The following is a 24,531-nucleotide window of genomic DNA, read 5'->3' as shown; positions in this document are numbered from 1 at the left end:
TGCCCCCCCACACTCCCGCCACCCCCACCCCCACCCCCACTTCTTCCCGGCGGGGCGGGGCTGAGGTGTGGGTGCGTATTGATTATTGTATTCCCCCCCCACCCCCCACATTTCACCTCCCTGACTGCGGAGCTTCTGTTGGGAAATAACCTGTGTTTTGTATTGAAGCCCTAGGGACCAGAACCGAGTGTTTGTATTCCCCCCCCACCCCCCACATTTCACCTCCCTGACTGCGGAGCTTCTGTTGGGAAATAACCTGTGTTTTGTATTGAAGCCCTAGGGACCAGAACCGTGTGTGTGTGAGTGTGAGTGTGTGTATGTGTGAGTGAGTGTGTGTGAGTGTGTGTGCTGTGTTCGCTCGTTGAACCGACCCTAGAAGGAGGAGAGGGTGTAGGAGCTGGGGACTATTTGTGTGCCCTCATGTGGTGTGAAATTGTGCGCGTTTAATGGGGAGTCTTAAAACTGGTGAAGCCAAGAGCAACACTGAAGTGCATATGATGGAGTAAAAGGGATTACTCCTGATGGATGTTAGGCCTATGGACTCATCCTTAAATTATAATGTGAAAGCTACAATTTCTTAGGAATTTTAAATCATGGAAACCGTAACAACGCACGAATTTAATGTATATATTTGAAATGAGAACAAAAACTCTTCCTCTGAGCACATGTCCTATTGGAAGAAATTCATAATCACTGGCTTTGTCAGCAATAGCCTTTCTAGGCATAATCTTTAACCCTGTATCCTTGGCCTTTTGTACCAAAGCTGTGAAGGTGAGAAGCTTGTTAAAAAGTCAATCCTATGGGGTTAAGTGCCCTGAAAGACACCTACAGTAGCAATTATATCTCTTAATTAAATGTGTTACACTGACTGATGAATCCATTGCAAACATTTTTATCAAAATTGCAGGAACACTGATGTAAAGTATGTTAAAAAATAGAGGATCAAGAAACAGAGTCAAGAAAGTTCATGCATCTTCAAGGCCACCAATTGAATTACAGTTAAGAGGCCCAGTCTTTATAAAGTAATTATGAGAATCTTCCAAATTTATGGTGTGTATGTCGCTTTCCTAAAACATGTTTAAGCTTGCTTTGAGAAGATGCTACTGCCATTAAGTTTTTAATTATTTAAAATACAATATTGTGATAATTTCGAATTTAGGTGTTAGTATTTACTGACAAGTAAGGAAGGAGTTTTCAGAAAGAGTCGTTTGCATGTGTGTTTTTAAGGTACATAAACATGCATTCCAGAAATTCCTGCATTTACTTTTTTACTTGGGAGTATTGGTTTCAAGTGTTGTCGTTTTTTTAATATATTTTTATTGATTTTAGAGAGGAAGGGAGAGGGAGAGGGAGATAGAAACATCAATGATGGGAGAGAACCATTGATGGGCTTCTCCTGCATGCCCCCCACTGGGGATCAAGCCTGCACCCCTGGCATGTGCACAGACTGGGAATCTAACGGTGACCTGGTTCATAGGTCAGTGCTCAACCACTGAACCACACCGACTGGGCTGTTTCATGTTTCCAGTGGTTCTCAAACTTCCTGATGCCGCGACCCTTTAATACAGTTCCTCATGTGATGACCCCCAAGCATAAAATTATTTTCGTTGCTACTTCATAACTGTAATTTTGCTACTGTTATGAATCGTAATGTAAATATCTGATATGCAGGATGTATTTTCATTGTTTGAAACACACAGGTTGAGAACCTGTAGAGGTGGTTATTATGTCAGCTCTTTAATATTTTGCAGGCATACTTTTTATTAGTATTTTACTTCAGGGTTTAGAAGCTATATGAATACTAAAAAGTTATATGCTATGCATCAAATGCCTACTACTTAAAACTAGCATTTTCCTAGCTCCGTGGTCGGCAAACTGTGGCTCGCGAGCCACATGCGGCTCTTTGGCCCCTTGAGTGCGGCTCTTCCTAAGCCTTAGGAGTACCCTAATTAAGTTAATAACAATGTACCTACCTATATAGTTTAAGTTTAAAAAATTTGGCTCTCAAAAGAAATTTCAATCGTTGTACTGTTGATATTTGGCTCTGTTGACTAATGAGTTTGCCGACCACTGCCCTAGAGTAAAGGCTATTCTAGACTTTCCTAAAATTTTAGAAACAAACCTCAATTAGATCAGGTTGATCCACAAGTAAATTGATTGCCTGACAAAACAAACTTGAAAACACTTTAATGGAAGATAATATCTAGGCATGCAAAGTGTAACAATCACAATTCCAAGATAATAAAATAAATTAAAAAACTAGTTTTAATTCTTAAGAAATCATCTACATTTTTTTCTACCTAAATTTTTGTATTTTGGAATAGAAATTTAAGGGAGTTTGTGGATCTTTAAGTCAGCAATAATTGGAATTGTTTTGCATATATTATAAATATATATCATATAATTATATATACATATATACTATTTTCATTTATTCTTTTTAACAACCTTAAAACTGTTATCTTTATTTACATTTTTAAGTACATTTAGTATGCTGTTTTTTTCTTGGCATTTTGCAGTGGTAGTAAAGTGATTAAAAACTTTTTGTAACAAGAAAAAAATGTAAATAAGTAGAATGTTTTGGGGGCAAGGCCTAGTCACCCATGTCTGTATTCTGTATCTTAAAAATAGTGGTTCTCAAACCATTTTTTCTTTCTTGGTATCTAAGACTGATATCAGTATTTAGTTTTCTAAGGAATAGAAAACACTCTCAATACTAGTAGTAGGTTATTACCACAGAGATTCTCAATAAGATTAATGGGGAAAGATAGGGTAGGAATGATAATAATTAGCAAAAGCTATTTGGCAAAATACCAAGTGCATTTTGGCTATTTTGGTAGTATATGATTACCTTCATGTATAATTAACTAATAAATATGTTCCCTAAATGTTCTTTAGTTCCTCTAACTCATCGGTTCTCAACCTGTGGGTCGCGACCCCTTTGAGGGTCAAACGACCCTTTCACAGGGATCGCCTAACACCATTGGAAAACACATATATAATTACATATTGTTTTTGTGATTAATCACAATGCTTTAATTATGTTCAATTTGTAACTATGAAATTGGGGTCACCACAACATGAGGAACTGTATTCAAGGGTTGTGGCATTAGGAAGGTTGAGAACCACTGATGTAACTGCACCTAAACCTTTGCTATTTCAGTTTTATAGCTTTGTGGGGTTTTTTTAATTCTACTGTTTGGACTTCTGTGTTTCCTTTTATTTATTGAACATTTGTTAGAATGTTACTAGAAATCAACTCCAATTTTGCCCTATTAACAAATAATCATTTTCATTTTATTTTTTTGTTAATCTTCACCCGAGGATATTTTTCCCATTGATTTTTTTTTTTTTTTAGAGAGAGAGTGGTAGAGAGAGGGTGAGGGAGGGGATGGAAGGAGGAGGGAGAGAAAGGGAAAGACAGAAACATCGATGTGAGAGAGACACATGGATTGGTTGCCTCCCTCACTGGACCAGAGTTGGGGATTGAACATGCAACCAAAGTGTGTGCCCTTGACCCTTCAGTGGTTCTCCTACCAGTGCTCTAACAATTGAGCCACACCAGCCAGGCCTTTTTTTATTATTTTTGTTGCCTTCTAATTTGTGCATGTATGTTATAGTTTTTACAGAATTATAATACAGAATTTAGTTTTCTTTTACTTTTATATCATTAACATTTCCCCATATTATCTACATTTTATAATATTTAATGATTACATGACATTTACCAAATGACAGTTAAAAAGTCCTCAATTTTAAATGCCCAATAGGAAAATAATTATCTTCACTTTTTGCCTACTTTAACAGTGAATTGAGCATCTCTGTGCATGTACTTATTTTGAATTGTTTCCATTGGATACTATTTTCAAATGAGATGACTAGGTCAGAGGATATAAATGTTTCCCCAGTTGCTAATTTTTTGCTTCCCCAAACATTTGAACAAATTTACACCATCAGAATATGAATGCATCAGTTTTGTTGTAATTTCACCAACTTTACAGTTGTGCTTATTAACAAACAATTACTTAATTAGGAATTATTAATGGGAATAAGTTGCATTACTTAGCAGATTGATTTAGTTGACCATATCAATCTCTAGTTATTTGTCTACCAGTGATCTATGTGCTGGAACAGATATATTTCATATTTTCGGTCATTTCACTGACTTTTTCTTAAAGATTACTAAAATTTTTGACAGTCTAATAATAATTCTTAAATTTTATGCAGTTTTACATAGATTATATTTGGCATGTCCTATATAATGTCTAGTTTGTTTTAATATAATACTTTATGAACTATACGTAGATTTATGAGCTATTAAAATTCATAATGACATTTCCACATAGGTAACCTTTGAAATAAAGAATATGCATATTATATAGCCAAATTGAGTTATTGCTTCCTCCATATCATTTTCTGGTACATAGTAAGTATGTAATCAGTGTCTCAGGGAAGTTATTAGGAGCCAGGTTGTCATGGTTCTACCACTTATTGTTTGTGTCACCTTGAGCAAATAATTTCTCTGTGCCTGATTCCTTATCCTTAAGAATAACAATATATAACTTCTAGCTTGTTGTGATAATTGAAATAATTAATGTATATACAATGTTTGAAACACTGTCAGAAACTTAATGAGTATTCAGTATGTGCTGTGGTAATTATTATTGTTAAAGTTCATGCAAACATAATAATAATGTATCACAGCCCCTCCTGGCACATGTGTGGTGTGACTTGAAGGCAGACATCAACCATCTATTTGGTAGATTTGGCAATATAGTTGGTTTCCCTAGGAATTTATAATTTGTGGTAGAATTTACCACCTTAGCATTTTTGTAAATCCATGTGAGAGGCTATCATCATTTTTGTTTCATATACACCCCTTCACCCCAAATCAGCCTTTTCTTTATAAAACACATGCAGTATAGCATATCTATTTTGTGATAAGGAATTATTTATGATTTCCATAAAATCCAATTCTTTTTTTTATATTTTATTGATTTTTTAACAGAGAGGAAGGGAGAGGGATAGAGAGTTAGAAACATCGATGAGAGGGAACCATCGATCAGCTGCCTCCTGCACACCCTCCACTGGGGATGTGCCTGCAACCGAGGTACATGCCCTTGACCGGAATCAAACCTGGGACCCTTCAGTCCGCAGGCCAATGCTCTATCCACTAAGCCAAACCGGTTAGGGCCATAAAATCCAATTCTTATATTTTCTGTTCTACCAACCCCACTTACAAACATTTCAGAGAGACCTTCCATTTCTTTCCCACTATAGTGGAAGAGATGATTAAATTAAAGTACCGCATTTCTAATGTTCTTTTGAATTCTTTACTAACTATTCAACTAATATAACTACATCATTAGTTCTTAACCAGTGTCAAAAGTCACTGGTGTCTTTTATCATTGTTAAGGAAGGTTTTTAATGATTGTTGAAATACAGGTGTTTAATTGATGGTTATTTCTGTAGTAATATCTCTTTCACTTCCTTGAATTTTGACATACTTTGAGAGGAATCGAGAGAGGTGAGCTTACCATTGTTGTAATGGGCATTGTGCATAATTCATACCCTATCTTATTTGTGTCTTCTTCGTACTAAGAAATTACGTACGTACTTTTAATAGCAGTGACAACTATGAATTGTTGTAATACTTGGGGAGCTATGAATTTGTTTTCTTTTTACTTTTACAAAAGAGGTTTTTAGTAAGAAAACAAAAACAATGATAGATAAGTACATTTTATATATCTACCTTCAACAAAAATAATTTATTGGACATTATTTTATATTTTATACTAGTGCCCCAGTGCACGGATTCGTGCGCATTGAAATGAAGGTGGGCCAGCGGGGCGGGACTGAGTGAGATGGGCTGGACATGTCCTGGAGCCAACTTCCTGAGGTCCCTGCACAGCATCTGCGGAGTGAGCATGGTCCCTCCGTCAGGTGGGGTCCCTTGACCTGGCCTGCAGGCATCAGGCCGAAACCAGCTCTCCGACATCCCCCAACAGGTCCTGAATTGCAAGAGGACGGTTCTCGGGTGACACACCCCAGAATCAGGCTCCCTCTCTGGTTCTGGGGTGTGTCACCCAAGAACCACCGCTGCTAAGTCACTGCAGCTTAGCAGCTCCCGCGTTGAACATCTGCCCCCTAGTAGTCAGTGCGCATCATACCTACCGGCCAATCAGACGGTCGGATGATCGCTTAGCCTTTTATATAGAGAGATAATAGATACAATTACCAAATCTAAAATGTTACTAGTAAAAACTTGGATTAGCACTGTTCATATTCATAACCATTAGTCTGTAAGTTCTTTGTATTTATATATTTCTAATGATCTGTTGTAATTTTAAACTATAAAAATTTTAGACTCATTTGCCTTACCTTACCTAGTGATTAGAGGTCTGTGAATAATCAAAACTCACTTTAAAAATGAAATTTAAATTGGACTTATGATTTTTATTAAAGAATATTTTGAGATATGGGGCTGACATCACTATTCAGATATTAATAATGTACTTTCATGAATACAATATTGAGAAAAGTCTGTGATACTCTTTATGTGTCCCATTAACTTTGAGGAATTTCATCAGAACTTTAGTATACTCATGGGAGTTGTGATATGTGTGAAGGACATCTGTCATGTCTACTGTGATTGGGGAAAAATTAAAAACTGCTGCTTTCCCTGTTAAAGCTGGGCTTATATTTTTCTTATATCTCAGGAGTTTGATTTAATTACATTGATGAACTAAACGTTATGTACCAAATAACGTTTGGGTTAGAGGTTACTGTAAAAATCTTCTAAAAGTTAAACTACACATGTAGGTCTCAGTTTCTAGCTTTAAAAATAAAGAAGGCAGTAAGCGTAGGATTAATTAAGCATTAGGAAAATGTACACTTAAAGTCAAAATAAAATGCAGTGAAACTTCTAATAAACTTACTGGATAATGTATGAGTACCATGCACTGTACTATTTTACATATATTTCACTTATTCTTTTTGGCAACCCTGAAACTGGTATATTGTTTTTTAATAGAGAGGATTGCAGTGAAATCATACTATTTAAAATTTTCCTAATAATAGAAATATTGAAAAGGGAATGAATTCCTTCCAGCTCATAGCTGCAGGTTTTCAAACTCTTAGTTTAAAGTTTGTTATTTTGTTGTTTCCAAAGTGAACTCTAGGATTAATTCATGCATTTTTGTGGTGCTTGACCAAGATATCCTATATGATAAAAGCCTAATATGCTAAGTGTCCGGTCATCCAGTCGTCCGTTCAGCCAATCAAAGCATAATATGCTAAGGCTGCTCAACCACTCGCTATGACATGCAATGACCACCAGGGGGCGAACAGACCATTGACCAGTCGCTGTGACATCCACTGACCACCAGGGAGCAGATGCTCCAACTGGTAGGTTAGCTTGCTGCTGGAGTCCAGCCGATCGGGACTGAGTGAGATGGGCTGGACACGCTCTGAAGCCCTCCCATGGTCCCTCCTCGGCCAGCCAACCTCCCGCATCCCTTCCCCTCCTCGATCGTGTACTGGTGGGGTCCCTTGGCCTGGCCTGCGCCCTCTCGCAATCTGGGACTCCTCGGGGGGAATATCAGAGAGCCGATTTCGGTCCCATCCCACAGGCCAGGCTGATGGAGCCCAGTGGTGCACGAATTCGTGCACTGGGCCTCTAGTAAGGAAATAATAGCACAGAGAAAACTCTGTCTGTAAGATGGTGATGCCCTTGAAGCCTTGGGACACAAGCTTATCCTCCTGGGCACCTTAGCTTAGGGTCTTACAAAGCCAAAATCAATGTGTTGTCAGAGCTGCATTTCTTTTTTGCAGTCTCTGGGGAAGAATTCACTTCAAGGTTCATTCAGATTGTTGGCTGAATGCAGTTGTAGGACTGAGGTCTCTCCTTTCTTGCTGACTGCCAGCCAGGGCTGGTCTTTGCTGCCCCCCTTCAGTAATGGCAGATCAGGTCCCTCACACACTTGTACTCTGTGACTGCGGCTGCTGAATCACTGATTCCAGAGGGAGAAAGTTCTCTGCTCATGTAATTAGATTGGGCCCCCTGGATAGATAACTCAGGTAATGTTATTTTAGGATCTGTAATCTTTTTACATCTGCAAAGTCCATTTTGCCATGTAACATAACCTATTCACAGTTTCCAGGAATTTAGGTGCGGGCATCTTTGGGGGACCTTTCTACCAACTACACTCATATGCACCTTAAAAGAAATTTGATTTTAAAAGTTGAGAAAAGTATAATTTCTGGCTTTTCTAGATATTGATACCACTATTTTGTAAGTACCCAGTTTCCAGGGTGATTTGATACTATTATTGATTTTAAAAAACAAACTTCACTTTCCATGCCGATAGCACTCTTGCAAACATTGTGAAGTTCCTAACACCCCATCAATACTTTCTGTAAGTGTGGCAAGCAACCCTACAAAGTCATACAGTACAAGAAGGGCAAGGATTCTCTGTATGTGCAGGCAAAGTGGCATTATGACAGGAAGCAGAGTGGCTGAGGTGGGCAGACTAAGCCAGTTTTCTGCAAAAAGGCTGAAACTACAAAGAAGATTGTGTTGAGGCTTGAATGAGTTGAGCCTAACTGCAGATCTAAGAGAATGCTGCCTATTAAGATATGTATATATTTTGAACTGGGAAAGTAAGAGCCAAGTGATCTAAGTTGCATGTTTTGTTTTATTATGTGACAATAAAGTCTTGATATGTTCACTTAAAAAAACTTGAATTCATCTTTTTAAAAATATTTTTATTGATTTCAGAGAGGAAGGGAAAGGGAGAGAGAGAAAGAGAGAAACATCAATGATGAGAAAGAATCATTGACTGGCTGCCTCCTACTGGGTATCAAGCCTGCAAACTGGGCATGTGCCCCGACTAGGAATCGAACCGTGACCTCCAGGTTCATAGGTCGACTCTCATCCACTGAACCTTGACTTGACTGCCTGGCAAAACAGTTGGAAACTTTGTTGTTCCTTTTTCTTATTGAAGTTTTATTTAATTTACACTTCTAACAATTTTACTTGAATCTAGTGTATTTTAATATTTTAAAGTAATTATTGATCATCTTATTGTCTCTGCAACAAATGTAAATTAAACTTTTCAAAGTTTCTTACCGATTTCCCCTTTGTTTTGTTCTCTTGGAGCGCTCTGTCAGGACAATTCATTTTTGGAGAATATTGTGAGAATGGAAATCATTAAATGAGAGTGTTTTTTATTGTTACAGTCATTACACTATGCAATATATCAGAATTCAGAACATTCCTAAATATAGGGCAAAACAGTATTCTTAGAGCCATGCTTTGTTTTAACAAAAATATTTGTAAAACAGGAAAAGACAAGTCTGAGGTTTAATGGTACCTTGGTTAATGGAGGCTTTAAGACATCTTAAATTATCTTTTGTTCCCTGGAGGATTTTACAACCTGGGGCAATGTATTGTAATAAGCTTTGATCTGAGAGAGAGAGAGATGGGTTTCTTTTGCAGTGTGGAAGACTGAAGACTTAAGGAAAGTAGGCAGATCATTTTTAGGAAAGCAAACATAGGGAAGTTGAAGATACTGGAATTGATTTTCTTAAAACGTGTTCAGATGTCTTTTGGAAAGTCTTATATACACCTGTTTGAACACTGCTGCCTGGAGAGAGTGTCCCCCTTTTGCCTAGCTCCCATCCTCTCACAAGGCCAGAAGCCAACTTCTCTCTTCCAACCAAGATTGCCTTTGAGTATGTTAGACTCCTCTGAGTCCATGTCCAAGAAAATTCCTTTCTCAAACTACCTTTTGTGCCCTATTTCTTGGCACAGTATCTACCTTTTTCCAGAATACTTGCCTTGCCATTAGCAGTGTTTGCCCCCTTCAGCAGAGATCCTACCCCTTATCCACAGTTTAGTTATATCCAAATATAAGAAACACGTACACGGTAGTCAGGATAGAGTAGAAACAAGAGTCTTCCTTGTTTCTGGTATTTGCATCAGGTTTAAACATACTAAGGCTATTTCAGCCAACTTTATTCAAGGTAAAGTACAACCCTCTTTCCAACAGTGTACAATAGGGAAATCTCTGAAGTTCATACCTGACCTAATAATGGCAGAGGAAAGTCTACTTTCCCTTTTAACATCTTGCTTCTGAGTTCACTGCCTTTCCCTAATGCATTTTGTAACTGAGCTTTCTGCCAAGTTCTTACCCAATCTCACCTTGGGCACTCCCATGCTTGCATAATGGTCCTGAATAATACTGTGTTTTGTGGACTGCTTGAATGAGTTTACCCTCCTAAAGTACAACTATATAGATTGTTTCTTTACTCTCTAACATTGTTATTGTGGTCTTCTTATTTTCCCCTCTGTCACTGACAGATTGGCCTTGCATATTTAGAGTAGTCCTTGTGGACATTGGTCTTGTTCCTTGATCACTGGGCAGGACTTTCTGCTTTTGAAAGCTCCCTTCAGTAGACTGCTAAGGCAGCTCTACAGGTATCCAGCCATCTCACATTTTAGAATGAAACACTAATTGTCCACTAATACTCATATTTTTCCTTATTAGCTGAGCATATGGTGAAATAAAAAATATATATTTCCCAGATTTCCTGCTAGCTGTGGCCATGTGATTAAGTTCTAGCCTATGGAAGGTAAATAGAAGTTTCCTGTGAGATTTCTGAAAAATTTCCCTAAAGGGAGGCTATTGCTTATCTCCTTATTCTCCTTCTTGTTGTCTGATGTAATGACTATACCTTGAGCAGTTACATGTTAAGAACAAAAGAACAAAATAGAAAGAGCCTAGACTACTAATGATCACAGTTCTGGACTGCCTGTGTTTATATGATAGAAATAAACTTCAGAATCATTTAAGCCATTGTTATTTTGAGTTTTCTGTCACTCACAGCTGAACCTAATTTTGATTCAGGTATACAAAAGTCAAGCTGTTTTCCAAATAAGAATCACATAAACTAGGTCCCATGGATGTTGTTTCTTCTGTCAGTGTTGGTAGCAATGACAGAAGAAACACTATAATCTGAACTAATCAGATTTAGTACTCCCATTTCACCTGTCGTCTATGACTACCTCTTCCTTCTATTATGGTAAAACTAGAGGCCTAGTGCACAAATTCGTACACAGGTGGGGTCCAGCCATTCTTCCTTCTATTATGGTAAAACTAGAGGCCTAGTGCATTCGTACACAGGTGGGGTCCAGCCAGCCTGCACCTATCAGGGTCATCGGCCGGGCTGCCCAGGGGGAGAAGACGCAGGAAGTTGGCATATTAGCCTTTTATTATATAGGATAGGATGCTTCATTTTTCTCCTGTCACCAAGATTCCATTGCCATACTTCCATCCATAAAACTTAATCCTATCAAACAAAGAGGGAATATGCAAATTTACCATCACTCTGTAACAAGATGGCTGTGCCCACAGCAGAGGCAGAGGATCCCATAACACAAGATGGCTGCACCCACAGTGGAGGCTGAGTTCCTGTAATGAGCCTTAATGAGCAATCAGCAGGGACCTGAGGCTGTGTGGTGCTGGGCCAGGGCAGGGGACCTGAGGCTGCGCCCCCCGCCTGGTGGGGCTTGAAAGGGGACCTCAGACTGCGCCCCCCGCCCCAGTGTCAGGCTGGGGGACCTCAGGCCGCGCCCCCACCTGGCAGGGCTTGATGGGGGACCTCAAGGCACGCCTCCAGGCCTGGGCTGGGGGACCTCAGGCCACACACCCTGCCCCAGCACCAGGCCAGGCGACCTGAGGCCACACACCCCCACCCAGTGGGACTTGACAGGGTGAGGCCGGCCTGGTCTGGATCGAGCCCAGGGGTGGGCAAACTTTTTGACTCGAGGGCCACAATGGGTTCTTAAACTGGACCGGAGGGCCGGAACAAAAGCATAGATGGAGTGTTTGTGTGAACTAATATAAATTCAAAGTAAACATCATTACATAAAAGGGTACGGTCTTTTTTTTTTTAGTTTTATTCATTTCAAACGGGCCGGATCCGGCCCGCGGGCCGTAGGTTGCCCATGGCTGATCTAGCCCCATGGGGGTGGGGCCAGCTGGGTCTGGGTCTCACACGATTTCGAGGCACACACGGGTGGGCGGGGACTTGACTCTGGTTCCCGTGGCGCACCTCAGACTCCGACAGGAGGAGGATTTTCATATACATTTTACTAAATTTCTTTTATCTCTGACACTTCTATTATAGAGAAAGGGCAAATAGCAATATTAAAATATTTCCTCTAGTTAATTCCCTTTTAATGTGCATGAATTTCGTGCATCGGGTCACTAGTACTCTCATAAGTGGCAGTGTACCTGGCGTCATGGAGGCCACAAGATAAATATCTTCCTGGAGCATTGAAGACTTTGGAGGGAACCCTAATTTTTATATAAAAATAATAGCATGGAAGGCAAAATTCACATGCATGTTAAAATGTACAATAAAATACACATTTTAAAAATATAGTGAATGGAGTTGAACTTTATGAGGCATTTTCTTTAGATCTCACAGAGTAATGAGTTCACTCTTTTCTGTCTCTTAGAAGGAAACCTGAGAAGCACTGCTTACCTGCCTAGAACTGGGAGATTCCTGGCAGCAGAGTGACCAAAGCTCATGGCCCACCAACTAGAAAGGTAAGAGATTTTAAAGTTTTAGTGCAAAAGTGGCTTTTTATTTTGTGATTGTCTCTCAAATATTACTGAATTCAACAGATGTTTCCAGATGGTAGTCCTCAGAATGCTGGTGTTCTACCATATTGATAAAAAAATTCTAGTAATAAAAAAATTCTGAGGTGCAGCAAATTTGAATTGTCCTTTTAGAGCTACTATGCATAGCAGCACACTGAATACTTACATTGAAGTGTTTAATTTTGTTTAACCCTGAGGCTCTTAAACCTTTCTGATTAGGGAGCCTTCTATATAGTACAGGGTCCTAATATGAAAGTCCCAATTCTCCTAACATTTCATAAGGATAGTAACAGGAATTAATCCGTGACACATTTTCTACATTTCAAAAATATTTCACCCACTCTAAGGCTGTACAGCTAACTAAAATGTCAAAGTTATTTGCTTTTGGCTTAAATTATATCAGCTAAGTTTAGTACCATGATCAGAAACATTTAATAGGATGTTATATATTCAAACATTTACCTTTATTAAACATCTCTGTCATAGCCGCGGTGTGCTGATGTTAAAAGATAAAAAGTACAATGAGTTCTGGTCTCAAGCCATTTATAATTTGGGGATGTAGCTTCTAAAAATGGAAAGAAAATACTGATTTAATACATGTGGTCCAGCATACAGAATCTTTCAGTTTGGCCTGGTGATAGACTTTGTAAGACATATCAAGATACACAAGCAAACTGGCATATGCTGTTGTATCTGAATCTGGAGATTCAGATCAAAAGAAAATCTGTATGTAAATGTACATTTACTCTAATTTTGATAAAAATTTAGAAAATAATTTAAATGTACATATGTATTTGAAAAAGTAAAAAATTTTCAGCAGGTATAAGGAGAAAAGGGTGGCAACACTCAATAATTTTTTCTTATACACTGATATCTACATTAAATAATTTTGAGCTACCTGTCTAACTTAAATGTTCAAGTCTACTGATTTGGTTAGAACTATTTCCATAAAATGTAAATTGTATGAGGACAGGTACTGTGTCTGTATCATTGTACTCTGGAATCTAGCACAATTCCTACCCTCCTGCACCCACTCAATAAATATTTATTGACTAAATGACTAAGTAAATGAGAGATCTGTATTTCAGGTTGGGGAGAGAGTAGATGGAGGACTATCAGAGGTGAGTAGTGTTAACTATGAAAGGGATAGGTGAGTGGGAAATGAGGCTGAGGGAGAGAGCTGATTAAAAGCCTCCATAAGTAGAGCCAAGAGATGAAGAGGAAGCATAAGATTGGGATAGGAGGTAGGAGGAAGAAGGCAGTTCATGCAAGGGTCTGGAAACAATGTAAGGATATGAGGTTTTATCTTAAGAGCATTTTTTCATAAGCAGGTCCTTTTCTCTCATTTTGATGGCTGCTGCTTAACTTTAGACCATTATTCTCTTTCCTGAGGTTAGCAGTAGATTGCACTGGTTTTCTTCTGTATAGTATTGCCCTCTCTAATCAAGCCTTCACACTTACATTAGTGATCTTACCAATATGCCCCTTTCATTATCTAATTCACCTGCTTTAAATCTTTTCACTTTTTTACAGCAGGGTTAAGCAAGCTTTATCTTTAAAGGGCCACATACTAAATATGTTAGGCTTTATGGGGACTACATATGGTCTCTGTAGGTTTTTTTTATTTTTATTTACTTATTGATATTTAGAGAGAGAGAGAGGAAGGGGGATAGAGAGAAACATCAGTTTATCGTTCCATTTATATATGCATCCATTTGGTTGCTTCTTGTATGTGTCCTGACCAGAGATCGAGCCCGCAGCCTTCGTGTATTAGAATGATGCTCTAACCAACTGAGCTCCCCAGTCAGGGCTCTGTTGCTTATTCTTCTTCCCTCTCTCCCACCCCCACCCAACCAATTAAAAATGTGAAAAACTTTCTTAGCTGAACATTTTGACATAGGGCCCTAGTTTATAACCTCAGAGTGGAGGTGGGATGGGGAGATAAGTATAGAATTGAAACTCCTTGCCAAGGCATTAAAGGCCCTTCAGGTTGTGTTCCCTCTCTGGCATTACCGCTCTTCCCTTCAACCTATGTTTCTACACGTCAACCATCAGAAGTTCTTAGAGATCCTTCAGTGTATTCTGCTTTATTGTGCTTTCTACATGGTGTTTCCTCTGCCAAAACATCATCTCTAACTGGCTGATGCCTCTTTCATTGAGAAGACTAAGCTCAGACATTGTTTCCTTCAGTAGTCTTCCCAAACTCTTTTTCTAGGCGTGGCCAGGTACTGTCTTAGTTAGGGGATAGAAAATCAGATAAATTCAGGTTAAGAAAAATAAAAGGAGCTTCACACTCAGGATAGAGAAGACTCTATCATGACCCAATCATAAGCATAGTTAGGCATCAAAGAAACTATGATCCTTCATACTAGCTGAACTGTTTCTCATCTCATTTTCAGTGTCTACTCCATTCTGGAGTATGATCAGTGTGAACCTGACAGAAAATATCCACCAGTCCTGAGTATGATTTTGAATCTCTGGTGCCCACCTCTGTTTGGCTGATTTTGTTTTTCTTTTATAAATTTCTTGAAGAGGTAATCTGATTGGCTTAACTTGGCCAGGTGTCTCCCCTGCTTCACCTGAGCCTGGTATGTCAGGAGCATGGATATATAGGATTGCCCTTTACTGAGCAATCTCTAAGGGCACTGTGGGTGCTGAGGAAGATGACTGCTCCAGTATACTCCTTATTTCCCTATGTTCCCTTAGTGTCTGTGTATATCTTTATAATTATGTGTATTATTTTCACTTGTTTGTCTTTCTCACTAAGCTGATTTTGAGAGCGAGGACTATATATATTTCTTATTCTTAATATGGTATTGGGTATACAATAGACATTCAGATGTTTTCCAAATAAATTTCATAAATTATTTGTATTAGAAATGTTTGGGAATGATGTATATTGTATTAAACATTTAGTATTATTCTTTTTTTTTAAATATATATTTTATTGATTTTTTACAGAGAGGAAGGGAGAGGGATACAGAGTTAGAAACATCGATGAGAGAGAAACATCGATTCAGCTGCCTCTTGCACGCCCCCTATTGGGGATGTGCCTGCAACCCAGGTACATGCCCTTGACCGGAATCGAACCCGGGACCCTTCAGTCCGCAGGCCGATGCTCTATCTGCTGAGCCAAACCAGTTAGGGCCATTTAGTATTATTCTTATTTTAGAAATCTGCTTTGAAATATATTTAAAGGTAAGAGGTTAACAACAATTATAGTTCTATAACCAACTAGAAAATCAGTTAAATTCACATTTTTTAAATATGTTTTTTTATTGGTTTCATAGAGGAAGGGAAAGGGGAAAGAGAGATAGAAACATCAGTGATGAGAGAGAATCATTGATCTGCTGCCTCCTGAACGCCCCCTTCTGGGGAGTGGAGCCCTTGATTGGAAGCAAACCCAGGACCCTTCAGTCCGCAGGCCATCGGTCTATCACAGAGCCAAACCAGCTAGGGCTAAATTCACATTTTAGAACATAAAGATTTCTGAAGTTAGTCACCAGAAATTGTCTCCTATTTTTTTTTTAAGATTATTTACTCACATTATTTTCTAAAAAGTGAATTAGTTTCCTTTTTATTTGTTTTTAATAGAAATGTTAAAGAGCAAATATTTTTGTCAGCTGAATTATTTGAATGACAGAATTCAAAAATGGCATGGGGATATTAATACTGCAGCCTAAAGGATCATCTAACAGCTTTAGTGCACATCTCATATTTTTTTAAAGGAAGCTATCCTTTTGGACAAATAATTGTCTAATATCACCCCTTGAGATTTTATTCAGATATAGAAATTCTTCTATTACAGTATTATTCTGTTTGCTCTTAACCTTGCAGTACAGAATACAATTTTTCTATTCTTTGGTATCTCATAACATGAAAGTTATAAACCAGAAACAAGCAGAGAATTGTTAGAGAATCCATATGCTTTACAGTATTTTTCTCATATAACTACTGCTAAAAATTACCTACTAATTATATAATGGTTGTATAGTGAATTATTCTAGTGCATATTATTTATATACAATGTAAACTATAAATTTTTCTTAATTTAAATTTTTAAAAATTTAAGTTCCTTTTTGAAATTTTTTTAAAGTTCAGAATCTTTTAAAAGTAAGTTGCCAGCATGATGGCTCATCATCCCACCCAAACTTTGTTTTCTATAATAAAACATTCTCCTACAAAAATCACAATATAACCATGAAAATCAAGAAATTAATATATTACTACCATCTAATTTGCACATCACATTTAAGTTTTGCCATTTATTCCAATATCTTTTATATTTATAGCAAAAAGATTCAGCTGGAATCTCACATTGCAGTTAGTTGTTATGTCTCATTGGTCTTTTTCAATATGAAACAGTTCCTCAAACTTTCCTTGACTTCGATGACTTTTGGAGATTATAGGCCAGTTATTTTGAAGAGTTTACCTCACTTTAGAGTTGTATAACACTTTTTCATGACTAAATTCATTTAATGTATCTTTGATGTGACTATCATGGAAGCGATAATATATCCTTCTTACTGCATCTTATCAAGGCACATGGTATTGATTTCCCCTATTTCTAGTGTGAATTTGGATACTTGAGTAAAGTGATGTTTGTCAGATTTTTATACTATAAATTACCCTCGGCTTAAATAATTAAAATGTATTTTATAGGGTGGTAGAGAGAATATAAATATTCTGTCTTGTCAAACTTTCAGTTTATTTTTTTATATCAGCATGGATTAATGGGATCCTATTTTATTCATGATTTGAGCCATTAATGCCATTATTTATTTTGATTCTCAAATTGTCCTGGATTTGGCCACTTTCTGACTAAATTCATATGTAAGTCCTTCTTTACTTTCTGGCTCAAGATACTCAAAGCCTATCCTGTACTTTCCCTGCCCCAGCCCTGAGATCTGCCAAATTTTAAAGTTCCTTTCGGTGGAGAATGGTATCTAGACATCAACATCTGGGTGCTAAGTGGTCTTATTGCTAAAGGGGTATCCATGTTCCGAGACCCTCTCAGAGGGCACAGCTAGGGAAATATATGCATTGTCATCTATATTCCTGTATTTTTATATCTATACTAGAGGCCTGGTACACGGATTTATGCACGGGTGGCGTCCCTAGGCCTGGCCAGTGATCAGAGCTGATCAGGGCCTGCTGGCCAGGTGCAGGGACCCGGAAGGTTGGCCAGTCTGCCTGGGGAGGGACCACAGGAGGTTGGCTGACTGGGGAGAGGGACCGCGGGAGGTTGGCTGTGGGAGCGCACTGACCACCAGAGGGCAGCTCCTGCATTGAGCTTCTGCCCCCTGGTGGTCAGTGTGCATCATAGCTACTGGTTGACCAGTCATTCCAGTTGTTCAGTCGTAATGGTCGCTTAGGCTTTTATATATATAGGTGGAAAGTCATGAGTTCATACCAAATCTTAGCTCATACAAAGGTTCATTATGTATAATTATCTTCACCCACAATGTGAATTTACCTTCACCTACTACATCCTTGATAATAGTTACTTTTTCAGTCAATTCCTGTATATAATGAATTACCTGTTGTTAACAGGTCCTCTCCTCCTTACCCAGTAGATATCCTCTGCTTGGGCCTTGATATCTTTTGCTGGAATGGTCCCAACCCTATTCCTTACCTCATGTGGATGCCTCCTCACCCTACTTGGGTATTGACATCCCACATCAGTATACATACCCCCTCCATACACTTTCCTCAGCCAACTCAGACTCCCCTCAGGTCCAAACCCTCTTCCCACCCATGGACACCTTGCTTGCCTTGCCCAGGCTGTAACACTCTGTACTGGACTCTCCCTCAATTGCCTAAGCTGCCTCCTATGAAGACACCACTTTTTCCCCCTGGAGGCTTGGCTTTCATATTAATTTTAAGTTATATTCATTTTAAGTTATAAGAAATGGTTTGCCAGTTAATTTCTCCCATTTTCTTCTGTTCATCTTTCCTTACAGTGTTCTTCTTTACTAAATTCTTATTGGCATTTTATATTATGTGTGATTTTAATTGATGTAGAGTTATACAACTGAGTCTTTAAGTCACAAGAGGGTCCTTTATACTATTTTTTTAATGGTGGTTTACATAAAATTTTGGTAGAATTGGTAGGCATAGAATAGCAAGGTATAATAGCTGATATGCTTAGTGGAGCCGGGCTTACCTGTGGGTAGGCGCAGTATAGCAGTTGAAAGGTTCTTGTCTCATTTTTTACCTGGAGTAAGTTATTTCACTTTTGGGGACCACTTTTATAGATTGACTAGTTAAGACCACATAAGGAACACAGTGGAGGTACATGATCAGAAATCTATATCATAAGAAAGAGCCTCTGATATATATTCAAAAAAGAGAATTTTGTTCTAACATTTTATTTTTAGTAATCAGCAAAGGAAGCATTTCACAGATAACCATTTTACATGTATGAAAAAGTTCAACCTTATTACCATGTCAAGATATGCAACTTGAAAATTAGGTGGTTTTTTGTTTGTTTTGTTTTTTACTAATCTAAAAAAAGTGTTAAAAATAATATATACTGTTGGTGTGGATGTTGAGGAATGGGACCTTTCTGTACACTACTTGTTAAGTAGAAAAATAGTAATAAGGAACTGGAATTTTTATTGGGTGTCTAGGAAAAAGGCTGATATGTAGGTAAGGAACTTCTTTTTTAGAGAAAGGGGCCAGTTGTGGTAGGGGGGTGGAAAGGATGAGAGAGAAATGTACCAAGGGTTCAATCTCTCAGAAGGCATTTCTAGAACTATCAGAGTGGTCCCTGCACTACCTCTATATTCTTACAGTATTTTAACTCTCATTCTTACCAAAGGAATTTAAATTAGATTTCTGTATTTTTCTTTCTTCTGCTAGACTAAAAGGTTCTCGCATGTAAGCACTGTTGTGTTTTTTCTAAAATTTTTGTGTTTTGGCATATATAAGATGTTTAAATGCTTCTGGAACTTAACTAAGTTTAAATATTGTTTTGGTTTTTCAAAGCAATATAGTAATAAAGTGAACTAAACTTATTTGTCTTGTTCATGTCATACAGCTATGTATTCATTCCTTATATTTTATGAGTAAATGTTATGAGCTAGTCACTGTTTTAGGTAGTTAACCCAAACATAAGTTCTTTGCCTTCACTGAGCCCACATTCTACTGGTAATGACAGAGCATAACTTTTATAGGTTTCCTTTGGCTTATTCTAGTGTTCTTTTCCCTCTTCTCACAGACAGCATGGTAAAGATGGATGTGAAAGAAGAAATTGAATCTTACCAGATAGAAGTTTTGCCTGGGGCCAGGGAAAAAATTTTCTTTTTGCTATCTCCTATACCACATCACTCTTGACTCCAGGCTTAGAACTGTGACTATTTGCAGATTTTCTTACAAGAATCATCCACTGTTTCTGAGCAAGACATTCTTGTTACCACAATTATAAAAGCAAAATTAATGAAAAATAAAGTTTTTCTTTCTGTACCATTGGCTTATTTAAATAAGCATATATAGTTACTCTGTTCACCTACTAGATGGAATTTCAGTGAATGCAAGATGAACTAGTATTAGCAGAGTTTTAATGGACCACTGACCTGGATAGTTTCAATAAGTCACTTGTCCTAAAGCAATATCAAATAAGTAAGTTATAAAGTTATGGAAGTGAGAACTGCTTATATAGATCAAATACATTATGAGACAGATAGATTTTGATGGATTAGGCTGAGAACCTCACCACCATGAACTACATTTTAAAAAATTAAAAGCCTTTTAAAATACTTTGAAATACTAGCTCTCATCTTCCTCATCAGACTTCAGAAGTCAGGCTTTTCACCCTTTTAAAGGCTACTCTTTAACCACAGCTGTAAAGGTCAAATGAAATGTTTCTTTCTCTTTTACTCTCTTTGTGGTGGAGTTTGATATATTAATATATGTCTTATATATATTTAGTAGTATATAAATGTTAAAGTTATTTACATGGGTGGTATTCATATTTAAAAAGTAGTACTGTATTGTAAAGATTCTTAAAAGTGACTGGATTTTTGGATGATAGTAACAGTGTCATCATTTGAGTATTATTTTTTCTACAGTGTTTCAAGAAATCTTTAAGTACTATTAAGAGTGAAAAACCACTTGGGTTTTTTTTGTTTTGTTTTGTTCAGTATCCTTGCAATGAAAAAAAGGACGTGATAAGTTGTTCAACTTATGAAATTCAAGTTACGTGTAAATTCTGCCAGGTATGTATGCAATATTTGATATTTTTACCCATTTTAATATTTTAGAGTATAAAATTTTTCATAGGTTGTTTCTAGATAAATGTTTTGGTGTTTTTCCATTAATAAGAAAACACTTATCTAGTGTGTTGTTTAGTTGAATATACTATTGTTTTTAAATTATTAAATAGAGCATCTAAATGCACTTAACTATGGTAAACATAAACATATTTTAGGGTTCTGATTTCTCTTAAAATGATTACAAATAATAATGGTCCCATGAGATAATTTGTAAAAAATGGTTCAAATAGCAAATGGATGTGGAAAAAAATATTCTAGGTGCTCCTTTAATCATTTCACTTGAACATGTTGATGGCTCTGAGAAGTCGTACCAAAAAAAGTACTCCAGCATTTCCCAAATTTGTTTGGCAAATTTGTTTACATTTTTTCTATAATAGCTATTGCCATTCCTACCAGAAATGCTTTGGAAAGCATTGCTGTGAAGAGTTAACAAGCTAGTATTGAAAAGGCCAGAATTTTTCGTTGCATCAAATACACTTGTTATATATAATTTCTAGAAAGAATGCAAAACAAAAGCCTACAAGTTGATAGAAGGCATAATTGGAAACTTTAAGTCTAAATCTAAAAGTAGGAAATAATCTTGACTCAAAAATGTCTTTTTGTAGTTGTTTTGTTCAAATCAGGACCCAAAAAAGTCACCGTATTACATTTTGTTAGTATGTTTATTAAACCTCTTTTAACCTAAAACAATTCCCTCTATTTCCTACTCTCTTTTGTTCCCTGTTATTTATCTACTAGAGGCTCGGTGCATGAAAATTCATACACTAGGTGTGAGGGGTCCCTCAGCCTCTCACAGTCCGGGAGCCCTCAGGGGATGTCCTACTGACAGCTTAGTCCCGCTCCCCGTGAGGAGTGGGCCTAAGCCGCAGTGTGGCCTCCCTCTGCGGCAGGCGACCAGGCCTATCAGGGGAAGGCACTGCCCCCATCACCCCGCTGCTGCTGCCACTGCCGGCCCTCGCAGTCACTGCGGCTTTGTCCGGAAACGTCTGGTCTAATTAGCATATTACTCTTTTATTAATATTGATTGATGAGACTGGGTAGTTTGTCCTATAGAATTTAGCTAATTACAACCTGGTAGTGTTGTTCAACATGTTTTTCTATCACCTGTATTTCCTATAGCTGTATCTACAGAGGCTTAATTACGTTAAGTTTGACTTTTTTACTCCTAAGAGTATTTCATGTGTTTTCTATTACATCATATCAGGAAACATGTAATTTTTTTTGTCCCATTTTTAGTGATGTTAATTTAAGACTGACCAGTAAGTTTAGGTGCTATCAGCCCAATTCAGCCATTATAAAGTTCCCATCACTTTTTTTCAAAATGGTTTTACCAGACATTGATGATAGTTGCCTAGATTGGCCCCTTGAGTGTGGCTCTTCCACAAAATACCGATTTCTGCACATGGGCCATGAAGTTTCAATCGCTCTGTACGTGCGCGCCTGCACGTGGTATTTTGTGGAAGAGCCACACTCAAGGGGCCAAAGAGCCACATGTGGCTCGCGAGCCACAGTTTGCCTACCGCTGGCCTAGATCTATTATTTTATTAAGGGTTAAAGTGGTGATTTTCTAGCTGTAGTATTTAATTCTTTCTGCACTTTACTATTTAACAGGTAACATTTAGCCTGATAGATCAGGGTTCCTACCCCCACCCCTTTTTTTTTAATCCTCATTCAGGGATATGTTTATTGATTTTAGAGAGAGGAAGGGAGAGAGAGAGAAGAGGGAGAAACATCCAGCGGTTGCCTCCCGTACCCAACCCTGACCAGGGATCAAACCCACAACCTGTGCCCTTACGTGGAATCAGATCCCCATCCTTTTTGGTGTGCGAATGGAGCCATCTAGGCAGGGGCCCTATCTTTTTCTTCTATAGTATAAAATCTGCATGTTTACATATAGTTGTCTACTCATAATAAGATAGAAGATAGGGTTAGAATGTCACTAAAGTGTATCATTTCACATCTGGATAGAAAAGGTAACAAACTTAGTGAAAATAAAAAATATTACATTTTAAATTATTTTTGAATTAAAAATCTGTACTGTAAAACATTAACCATCTCTTAATGTTTTACTATAGGCAATACAAGGACCTGTGGAATATGAGTGATGACAAACCCTTTCTATGCACTGCCCCTGGATGTGGCCAGGTAATATATAAATTACTTTAAATCATTTTGTGTATTTATATTTGTTAAAACACTGATGACAGTATATGTTGTCATTAAAAGGATTCTCTTACAATGTTTTATACAGTTTTGGAGTTAAAATAACCCAGAATAATTTGGGGAAGGAATTCTTTTTCTCAGTAGCATTATCTGAGTTTTAAAAAATTCAATCTAATATTGAAAAAAGGTTATGTCTTATAACGGAAAGATGAAAACCTGGACAAAATATAGGGTTTAAAAGTATTTTCATTTGACCATTATTGGTTGAAAATCACTGTAAACTGCCTAATTGGAAATTAGATGTACATTATCATATATGAAAATTATTTTATTTGCTAAACTCTTATGAAATTAGCTAATATTTACCTGAGAGTATTACTAATGTGTTAATGTTCTTAAAGCTAACATCTTTAATACGCATGTGTGGAAGCATTTTCAGGAAATAATACTTAGTGTTGTTTCAGAAATACTTCAGTGTTTTGTAACAGGCTATTAAATTATTAACTTATGCTATTATAATTATTCTAATCTTAAAATAACTACATGTACTAAAGAATTAAAGAATAAATTCAATGTGTAGTGAAATTACAGACTACTTAAATAGATAAATTATAAATAAAAAATAAGTGTGAAAGTGTTTTATTCTGGTATATCACATTTACTTCTTGGACTTGGTACTGAGTTAAATGGACAAAGAGGTGGTATTACTCAAGTCATCCATTTTGCTGGAGTGGATTGAACAGACACAACATGATTCTATAATACTCTGGATTATAGTAAACACAGTATGTTGCTAGAGCCAGTTTTGCTATGTTGTTCCAGGAATTATTCTTAGAAACTCAGTCTCAAACAAGCCCTTATTCGTTCTCCTATTCTTTTCTTAAAATAGTAAGAATTGTTGTTATCTCATGATTGATTCTTTACTAATACACATGCCATTTTTTAATAAAAAGTATTATTTAAATTTGCTTAAATTCAGCAGAACAAAAGGAAACCTATTGCTAATAGAAGAATATATATGTGTATGTATATCATAAGAGATTGTTTCTTAAAAGACCTTTCTAATATTATAAAAAGGAAAATATTAAGGAGTTAGAATTGTTTTTAGACTCTCTATTGTGAAAGGAGTTAACATTCATACTTCCTCCTACCTCTTCTTTCATTTCTTGGTGTCTGATAATTTGTTTTTTACATTGTCAAGGTTTGTAATACATTTTGTCTAATAACCTGTAATTTCCATATTTGCTTATCTTCCATATTTAAATAGTATAGATAGAGAAAAAGGGAAGAATTAAGTTTTAAGGCACTGTGTATTTAGAAGTCAGAAAGAGGAGGAGAGGGAGGATGTAGGATAGAAAGCTGAGAAGCAGCAAACAAGAAAATTGTGTCCTAGAAGTCAGGTAGAAGAAGTGTTTCAAAGG

At 37.3% G+C, this 24,531-nt stretch overlaps 1 protein-coding gene across 1 annotated transcript in view; it reads left to right on the top strand.

The window, feature by feature from the left end:
• Positions 1-24,531, top strand: part of ATF2 (activating transcription factor 2) — a 77,556-nt gene that overhangs the window by 758 nt on the left and 52,267 nt on the right. Inside the window, 3 exon segments of the mRNA XM_005857605.2 lie at positions 12,527-12,617; positions 20,816-20,890; positions 23,023-23,092. Of these exon segments, the coding sequence (XP_005857667.2) occupies positions 20,859-20,890; positions 23,023-23,092 (102 nt within the window). The 5' untranslated portion in view covers positions 12,527-12,617; positions 20,816-20,858.

This window comes from Myotis brandtii, unplaced genomic scaffold (assembly GCF_000412655.1).
Source record: "Myotis brandtii unplaced genomic scaffold, ASM41265v1 scaffold112, whole genome shotgun sequence".
NCBI lineage: Eukaryota > Metazoa > Chordata > Mammalia > Chiroptera > Vespertilionidae > Myotis > Myotis brandtii.
Note: the sequence above shows the minus strand (reverse complement) of the source record. Positions and strands in the feature narration are given on the sequence as shown.